This window comes from Stenella coeruleoalba, assembly GCF_951394435.1.
Source record: "Stenella coeruleoalba genome assembly, chromosome: X".
Classification (NCBI taxonomy): domain Eukaryota; kingdom Metazoa; phylum Chordata; class Mammalia; order Artiodactyla; family Delphinidae; genus Stenella; species Stenella coeruleoalba.
In genome coordinates, this window is record NC_137152.1 from 114,270,851 (window position 1) to 114,279,938 (window position 9,088).

The 9,088-nt window shown below is 56.2% G+C and overlaps 1 protein-coding gene across 5 annotated transcripts; it reads left to right on the plus strand.

Annotated features, from left to right (window-relative positions):
• The first annotated feature begins 1,286 nt into the window (after positions 1-1,286).
• Positions 1,287-8,482, plus strand: LOC307180860 (melanoma-associated antigen 8-like). 5 transcript variants are annotated; one of them, XM_079911392.1, is made up of 5 exons: positions 3,050-3,068; positions 3,547-3,695; positions 5,033-5,112; positions 5,484-5,589; positions 6,920-8,482. In XM_079911392.1, the coding sequence occupies exon 5, from the start codon at positions 6,987-6,989 to the stop codon at positions 8,184-8,186; it is 1,200 nt and encodes a 399-aa protein (XP_079767518.1). In that variant the 5' UTR covers positions 3,050-3,068; positions 3,547-3,695; positions 5,033-5,112; positions 5,484-5,589; positions 6,920-6,986; the 3' UTR covers positions 8,187-8,482. The 5 variants fall into 5 exon arrangements, with proteins under 5 accessions (XP_079767519.1, XP_079767516.1, XP_079767518.1 ...); XM_079911393.1 differs by lacking the exons at positions 3,050-3,068; positions 3,547-3,695 and adding an exon at positions 1,287-1,694; XM_079911390.1 differs by lacking the exon at positions 3,547-3,695 and having other exon boundaries at positions 2,940-3,068.
• Positions 8,483-9,088: the final 606 nt, after the last annotated feature.

Genomic DNA, 9,088 nt, shown 5'->3' on the forward strand with positions numbered 1-9,088 from the left:
TCTAAGTGACAAAACATGAGAAACCCCTGGGGAAGACTGAGGACTGTGCTGAACTTGTGTTTGGGATGAGGGAGTTCTGGGGCTAAGACAGATTGGGGAGAGTTTGTAGATTGTAACAGAAGGAAGATTACAGTATAGGGAGGAAAAAAGTTTAGAAACTTCTGCTCCTGCTTCATTGTAGTAATCTGAGGCTGAACCTAAGACCCCAGATGCCAGTATCCTTGGAGTAATGTCAGGAGAGCAGGAAAGATGGGTTGATTTAGCCAGTATGGCTCGAGTCTGCTAATAATCACTTGAAACCACTCTAGTGGGTAAAGGGCTGGTCTTTTTAAAAAATATATTATTTTAGCAGAATATAAAAAGTGGACTAAAAATGGGATAGTGAGTATCACAATGAATCACCCACAAGGTGATACCTTGTGGTATCTACATATATACCTTGTGGTATCTACATATATACCTGGCAGAGATACACAATGTACAATATATTTCTTACTATGGATGAGGGTTGTAAAAAAGAAAATCACCTCACTGGACAATGCAATGTTAGATAAGCTCAAAAGAGGCAGGACATCCCATAATCACAACTCTTCAGTCTCTTCCCTGTAGAAAATAATTTGTTTTAGAACAAAAAGTTTCTAAAATCTAAGTCTGGCTGGTGAAGAGACCCACCGGGAAGTTGGGCTTCTTCTCTGTCATGGGTGCTGCTACTCTTCTACACAGCAACTAGCCTGGAACCTGAAAACATTCTTTGTAGGAGTTGCACTTGAGCAAATGGTCAGAGATGGCAGAGAGGGGTAATTTCCCACATTGTATTTAATTGACAACCCAGGATACAAGATGACTCTCAAAGAGGACTGGAGGGTCCACCCATTCCAGAACAGAGGGTACCCCACAGAACCCTGCTTTACTGATGATGTCAGTCCTGGGAGACTGTAGGCAGGGGTCTCAGGCTGAGCAGCCCTGTTCATTTCCAGCTTGGGGGTCTCAGGAAGGTGGAGGCCTTGGTCTGAAGGTGGCAGGCATAGGTCAGTAGAGGGAGGAGTCCAGATCTTGCCAGTTGTCAAGGTGAGGACTTGAAGGACGATTTGAGGGCCTGAAGCAATTGGCCCCAGCCCTGCCCCCTTTCTGTGGTTAGCCCTGGGAAGCCCCAGGGCATGGTCACTGGATGTGGTCAGAAGGGAGGGACACGCAGACACTGTCATCATCAGATCACCACTAGACATCAAGGTGAGGACCCTGAGGGAGGATCACATAGAAGCCTGCCGCATGGCGCTTCCCTGGTGGCCCAGTGGTTAAGAATCCTCCTGCCAATGCAGGGGACACGGGTTCAAGCCCTGGTCCAGGAAGATCCCACAGGCCGCAGAGCAACTAAGCCCGTGAGCCACAACTACTGAGCCTGCGCTCTAGAGCCCACGAGCCACAACTACCGAAGTCCGCGCGCCTAGAGCCCGTGCTCCGCAACAAGAGAAGCCCCCACTCGCCACAACTAGAGAAAGCGCACGTACAGCAACGAAGATCCAGCGCAGCCAATAAATAAATAAACTCATTAAAAAAAAAAAAAAAGAAGCCTGCCACAGACAGAGGAGGTACCACAGAATACAGCCCTTTACTTGCTTTCAGCCCTGGGAGGCCCTAAAGCATGGTGGCCAGATGTGGGGTCTGCTGACTTCCCATTCGGACATGAGAGAGAGGTGAGGACCTTGCTCTGAGGGGCCCTGTTTCATGTGAGGAGAGGGGAGGGGACCCAGGCCCTGCCAGGCATCCAGAGGAGGATCTTGAGGCAAGACTGGGGCGAGCCCCTTCCCAGACAGTGCGGGCGGGACCCACAGGAAGCCGCCCACGCAACCAGCACGGGCCGTCCGGGCCGCCCAGTCGGGCAGAGCACCCCTCCCCCACGTCCTCTTTGGAGGGGGCGGTCCAGGGAAATGGGGACCTTGGACCGAGGGACGCATCATCAGGTCGGCGAGAGGGAGGGCCCATACAAGCCCTGTCGGGAGTAAATATAAATACTAGCTCGGACAAGTCTGCGGGTATGCCTACAATCTCAGATTGGGAGGGTAGCTTGCCTGCCTCTGCGGTCAGCCCTCCGCAGCCGTGGCCCGTCGCAGCCGACACAACGTTTGCTCACTTCTGCCTTGATGTTCTCGGGGAGCAGCGGCTTGTTCTGGAGCCCACGAGGGAAGCAGCCCAGGCAGTGCCGGAGTCAAGGTGAGGACTCTGAGCCAGGACTGGGTGGCTTTTCCACCCCAGAGCAGGGATCCTGTCAGCGCCCTGCAGAAAGAGTGAGAATCCCGTCAGTGCCCCGCCGAAAGGGCGGGAACCCTGGCCCCCGCCCTGCCCCTGCTGCCACCCCTGGGACACCCCAGGCAGGGTCCCTGCACGCGGTGTGTCGGGACTAGCACCTCAGGAGTCTGCAGGACAGGAGGTTGTCTCTGGGGCGTGCAGACTTAGACCAGAAGAGAGAGGATTCCTAGGCTCTGCCAAGCTTCCGGGTTAGGTCCCTGAGGAAGGCGGGAGAGGCCTCCACCAAAGAGGCTTCGTCCCGCCTGTGCCGGCGGTCCTGGAAAGCCGCCGGCACAGGCCGTCAGCTGTGGCGCTTCTGGCGCGGTCAGGAGTCTGAGGGACGCGAGGCTGGTCTGGGGTCTCGCGGGGGGGAGGAGCCCCAGGCGTTGTCTGGTGTAAGGGGAGGACCCAGAGGGACAAGAAGCCCACCGCAGGGGGTTCCGCCGCACGCTTGCTGGCTGCTCTGAGCACACGCAGGCAGGCTTCCTGGACACGTGGTGAGGCTTCTTAGTGGGGACTGGACTGGGCAGCAGAGGAACGAGCCCAGGCCCCGCCGGGCGGCAAGGCGAGGATCCACAGGCAGGAGGTCGGCCCTCTCGGGTGCCCTAGAGGGGCCTCTCTGCCCCGCTCTGCCCCTGCCGTCCTCCTCGGGAGGCCCCGGGCAGGGGTCCCGGATATGAGGCGTCCGGATTTCCGGCCGAGGGCGCGAGGCGTTGTCGGTTGGGGCCGGTGGCGCGAGCTTGGGTCGGCGGAGACGGAGGCTCTCGCCGGCCAGCGCGGAGGTGAGGACGGAGAGGAAGGCCCGGGGGCCGCTCTCCGCGGCCCCCGGCCCGCCCTGCGTGGCGCCCCGCGCAGCCCAGGCTGGGCCCTCGCAGGTGTTCTCCCTGGGCCTCCGTGTCAGGAGCGTCGGGGCTGGACTCGGGTCAGAAAAGCTGGGGTCCCGGCTCTGCCGGCTGTTAAGGGGGGCCCGTGGGCGCCCGCCCCGCCCCTGCGGGCCCCGCCCGGCTAGTTGTGTGCCCTGAGGCGACTCGGGCGGGGCTGTGGGCCGCGGGGCCCCTCTCCGTCTCCTGACGTCTCTGCCTGGCGCCCCGGGGCCGTGGTGGCCGTGGGCTGAGGCAGCGACTTCGGGTCAGAAGAAGGGGGGGGGCGGGCCCCGTGGGGACTGCGTGGGAAGCCGTGAGGATGGACGAGGGCACCTTCCGCGGACGCGGAGCCCCACGAGCCCCCCCGGGAGGACTCAGTGATGCCCCCTCGTTCCAGGACGCCGTGGGGTTGGTTTCCGGGAGAGACGCCATTGCCTGAGGGCCGACGGCGACACCTTGAGGGGGGACGGGAGCTCCCCCGCCACCGAAGAGATGGCGTTCAGCCCCTGCTGTCAGCCCTAGGAGGTCCTGCGCAGGCGTGGCAGGGTGTGGCCTTTCGTTACTTTTTTTTTTTTTGGCGGTACGCGGGCCTCTCACTGCTGTGGCCTCTCACTGCTGTGGCCTCTCCCGCTGCGGAGCACAGGCTCCGGACGCACAGGCCCAGCGGCCATGGCTCACGGGCCCAGCCGCTCCGCGGCACGTGGGATCCTCCCGGACCGGGGCACGAACCCGTGTCCCCTGCATCGGCAGGCGGACTCTCAACCACTGCGCCAGCAGGGAAGCCCTCTCGTTACTTTTATCTGGACGTTCTCAGGGCAGTGAGGCCCTAGACCTGAAGGGGCAGGGACAGCTCGGCAGAGGGAGGAGTCCCAGGCTTTCCCCGGGCTCAGATGAAGGACTGAGGGCACCCCGTACCCCAGAACAGATGGGGCCCAGCAGTTCTCTGCCCTTGCTGCCGACACGGGAGAGCCAAGGACGGTTACTGGCTGTGGGCCCCGGCTCACTCATTTTCTGGGGGATTCCCGGGATGGTGAAGCCCTTGGTCTGGTGGGCGTGCCCGAGTCCAGCCCCGGGAGGACTACCACATGCTGCCAGGCGTCGAGATAAGGACCCTGAGGGAAGATTTGCTGCACCTCCCACCCTGTAGAGGGGTCTCACAGCCACCTGCCCCTGCTGTCAGCCCTGGGAGGCCACATAGCAGGGTTGCCAAATGTGGCATTTATTGACTTCCACTCTGGGAGTCTCAGGGAGGTGAGACTTTTTCTGAGGGGTGGACCTCAGGGTAATAGATAGGACTGTGAGGGAGGATTGAGAGGACCTCCCTCCCAGGTAGATTTGGCCTCTGTCTGCCCTGAAAATACCCATCTTAGAGAGAAGGGGCCCCAACCCAGCCCTGCCCCTCTTGTCAGCCCCAGGAGACCACAGGCAAGGTTGGCCAGATGTGGCGTTTCCTGACTTTTGCTGAGGGGAGGGTCTCAGAGAGGTCACAGCGTCGGTCTGAGGGGGAGCCACATCAGTTCAGAAGAGGGAGGAGTCCCAGGCTCTATCAGAAGTCAAGGGAAGGACCATTGGGAGGCCCGAAGGGCCCCTTTCCCTGAAAAGAAGGATGCCACAGGATCTCGGCGCTGGGAGGATCAGAGTAGCGGTGAGCAGGTGGGAGGAACTCTCGCTTCTGCTGCAAGCTCTACCAGGAGTCAAGGGGGTGGAGTGTCTCAGGGAGCTAAGGGCTGGGTTGCAGCAGAAAACTGCAGGTCAGCAGAGGGTAGGACAGGCCTTGCCAGGAGTACAGATGAATACCTTGAACGAGGAGTGAGTGCATTCCCTATGCTAGAACAGACCCCAGGCAGGTGTGGCTGGATTTGGTGTCTTTTTACTTTGTCTAGGGTGTCCCAGAGAGGTGAAGGCTTTGGTCTGAGCTGATGACACCAGCAAAGGGGGAAGTCCCAGAATCTGAGGAGTCAAGGTAAGGTAAAGGCCTTGAAGGAGGACTAAGGTTACCCCCTAACACAGACAGAAGGGGTCTCACAGAAATTCCACCCTGTCCCCACTGTGCACCCTGGCAGGATCCGGGCAGGAATACCCAGATGTGGTGTACCCTCACTCTCTGCAAGGGGTGCCTGGAGGTGTCCCTGGGAGGTAAAGCCTTGGCCTGAGAAGGGTGATGTCAGGTCACCAGATAAGGTGGTCCCAGGCCCTCCAGGAGTAAAGAATACATTGAGGGGAGACAGAGGGAGCTCCTTATCCCAGAACAGAGGGAACCCAGCCCCTGCTGTCAGCCATGGGAGACCCCAGGCTGGGGTGGCTGGATGTGATGTCTCTTCACTTTTGCCTTAGGGGTCTCAGGGAGGTGAAGGCCTTGGTGTGAGTGAGAAGACAGGTCAGCTGAAGGAGTCACGTCAGGTCAGAAGAAGGAAGAGTCCCAAGCTCTACCAGAGTCAAGGTAAGGACCCTTGGTGAGGACCAAAGGTACTTCCAACCCCAGAAAGAAGAGACCCCATAGAGTCTGGCTGTCTCCTGTCCTCCGGCCTGGAGAGACTCAGGCAGGGTTGGCTGCATAGGTGTGCCCTCACTTTCTCCAGGGGTGAGAGAGGTGTCTCCGAAAGGTGAGGTCCAGTCAGCAGGGGGTAGCCTAGGCCCTGTCAGGAGTAAAGATGGATAACATGAGGGAGGACTGAGGATAGCCCCACCACAGGACACATGGGGACCAGCTCTTGCTTTTGGCACTGGGAGGACATAGCAGGGGTGGTAAGATGTGGTGCCCCATTTTGGTCCATGGGTTCTCAGGGAGGTGCGGTCCTCGTTCTGAGGAAGTGGCAGTCTGAGGGGAAGCCATATCAGGTCGGCAGAGGGAAGAGTCCTAGACTCTGCCAGAGTTTAAGGTAGGGACCCTGAGTGAGGCCTGAGGGCATACCCTCACCCGAGGACTGAAGGCACACCCAGCTCGGCCCTTCCCCTGTTGTCAGCTCTGGGAGGCCCTGGGCACAGTGGTCAGATATGGTGTACCCTCACTTCCCTCTTGGTGGTCTCAGGGAGGTGAGGGCTTGTTCTGAAGGGGCCAGACTCAGGACAGCAGAGGGAGGAGTCCTGGAACGTACCAGGCATCAATGTGAGGAATGAGGGTAACACTCAGCTTGGAGAGAGGGGGACCCCACAAACTTCATTCAGCTCTTTCTGTTCCCCCCGGGAGGCTCTGGGCAGGTGTGGTCGAAAGTGTTGCCCCTTCACTTCCTTCTCATCTGTTTAAGGAATGTGACGTCTTGCCTTAGGCTAGCAGAGGTGCAGGAGGAGAGGGCACAAGCCTCTTTAGAGGAAAGGTAAGAACCTTAGCGTGGAGGGGATCATCGCTCCAGAACAGCGGGGACCTCACAGAACTCGGCCCCTCCTCGCCTGTCAGGGGCTTCAGGAGCCCTGAGGTGAGGGCCTGGGTGTGAGGCACAGGTCCTCAGGTCAGCAGAGCAGAGGAAGCCCAGACAGTACTGGGAGACAAGGTGACGTGTGCACCCTGAATGTCTGCCAAGGACCCCCCAGTGCCTGACCCACCTGCCCACAGTCAGCCCTGGAAGCCTCGGGTTGTACTGGTTGGCTGCACCCTGAGGAGCTTTCTCGCATCTTCCTACAGGTTCCTAGGGGACAAACTGTCCAGGGAGACAGGAGCCCTGTGAGGCCCTAGAGCACCCCCTAAAGAGGGGATCTGTAAGCCAGCCTTTGTCAGAGCTGCCAAGGGTGCATTTCTCTGCTGAGGCTGCTGACCCGCTGTCTCTCTCCCCCAGGTCCTTGGGATCCCATCTCCCACCATCCTGCTTACACTTCTACCTGCTGCCTCCAACAAGAGTCATCATGATTCACTCTCCAAAGCATCTGCGCCTCACATTTGAGCCAGACTTTCAGACCCTAAGTGACATACAAGACCTGCTGACAGTGCAGGTTCCCACAGCTGAGGAGGAGGAGGAGGAGGAGGAGGAGACTGCCTCTGTTTCCTCTTGCTCTTTCATTTTCTCCTACCCCTCAACTTCCCCCCCTTCCTCTCCTCTGCTACTGGGCACCCCAGAGGAGATGGAGGAGGAGGAGGAGAAGGAGCAGGAGGAGGAGGAGGAGGAGCCTGCCTCTGTTTCCTCTTGCCCTTTACCTTTCTCCTACTCCTCAACTTCCCCCCCTTTCTCTCCTCTGCCACTGGGCACCCCAGAGGAGCAGGAGGAGGTGGAGGAGGAGGAGGAGCAGCAGGAGGAGGAGCAACCTGCCACTGTGCCATTGGGTCATCCCCAGAGTCCTCAGAGCTCCTTCTCCGCCATGCCATGGAGCACATCAGATGGAAGCTCCAGCATCCAAGGAGAAGAGGGCACACACTCTCTCCAGGCCTCAGCACACACCAAATCCTTGTTCAGAGGCCTGCTGGATGAAAAGGTGGCTGATTTGTTGCATTTCATGGTCCTCAAATATCGACTGAAGGAGCCCTTCACAAAGGCAGAAATGCTGAAGGTTGTCATCAAAAAGGACAAAAACCAATTCCCTGTGATCTTCAAGAAAGCTTCTAAGTGCCTAGAGGTGATCTCTGGCATTGATGTGAAGGAAGTGGACCCCAAAATCCACTCCTATGTCCTTGTCAACTCATTAGACCTCACCCATGATGAGATGCATAGTGATGACCAGAGCATGCCTAAAAATGGCCTCCTGGCAATCATCCTGGGTGTGATTTTCATAGAGGGCAACTGCGCCCCTGAGGAAAACATCTGGGATTTCTTGAATACGATAAACGTGTATGCTGGGAGGGAGCACTTCATTTATGGGGAGCCCAGGAAGCTCATCACCAGAGACTGGGTGCAGGAGAATTATCTGGAGTACCGGAAGGTGTCTAATAGTGATCCTCCACGGTACGAATTCCTGTGGGGTCCAAGGGCCTATGCTGAAATCAGCAAGGTGAAAGTTCTGGAATTTTTGGTCAAGGTCAAAGGAACTGACCGCATTTCCTTCTCACACTGGTATGAGGAGGCTTTAAGAGATGACGAAGAGAGTCGGGGCCCCAGTTGGCCCCTTGGATAGTACTATTGCCATGTTCATTGTGCAGCATTCCTCAGCAGTTTCTGACCCAAATGAGGAATGAGTGCAAATCTTCACTCCGTGCTTGAGAGGGCAGGCAGGGTTCTATGTAGAGGAGGGTCGGGGTCAGGCTGGGAAGAACACACTGTGCAACAACTTTGTGTTCCTGTTCTGTATGGGTGACTTGAAAGTTTATCTTTTTTTTTCCTTTTGGTATTTTTTTCAAATGCTTTTCCTTTAATAGGTTCATTAGCCTTAGAATCTGTTTATAAATGATATTGGTCACATTTATTGCTAAACATCAGATTTAAGAAGAAGAGTTTTGGGGCTTCCCTGGTGGCGCAGTGGTTGAGAGTCCGCCTGCCGATGCAGGGGGCACGAACCCGTGTCCCCTGCATCGGCAGGCGGACTCTCAACCACTGCGCCACCAGGGAAGCCCGAGTTTTGATATTTTGCAAAGCAAGTTGGGGAATCTTCCATCTTATTTTGTGATCTGGAACAAGATAACATGACATTGGAATAGGAATTTTCTTGGAAATTTGAAAGAACTCAGCAGACAATAGAGAAAAAAATGTAAAAGCTGGTTCATTTTTGGATTCCCTTAACTACTTTAGTGTATTGTTCCATAATATTAAAATATATACCTGGACTTGCTTGGCTTATTCAGGAAAGTAGGAGTAATCTTAACAAATCTTAATTTTTTGATTCCCTTAACCATTTTAGTCTATTGTTCAGTAAAATTAAAGGATATATACTTGGATTTGCTTCGTTTATTCAAGAAAGTAGGAGTGATCTTAATAAATAAAAAAAACTTCTCACTGACTCATTCATCAAACATTAACTGGATATTTTCTCTTTGGAAAGCACTGTGTTAATAATGGAAATTCTAGGGTAAGCAAGACACA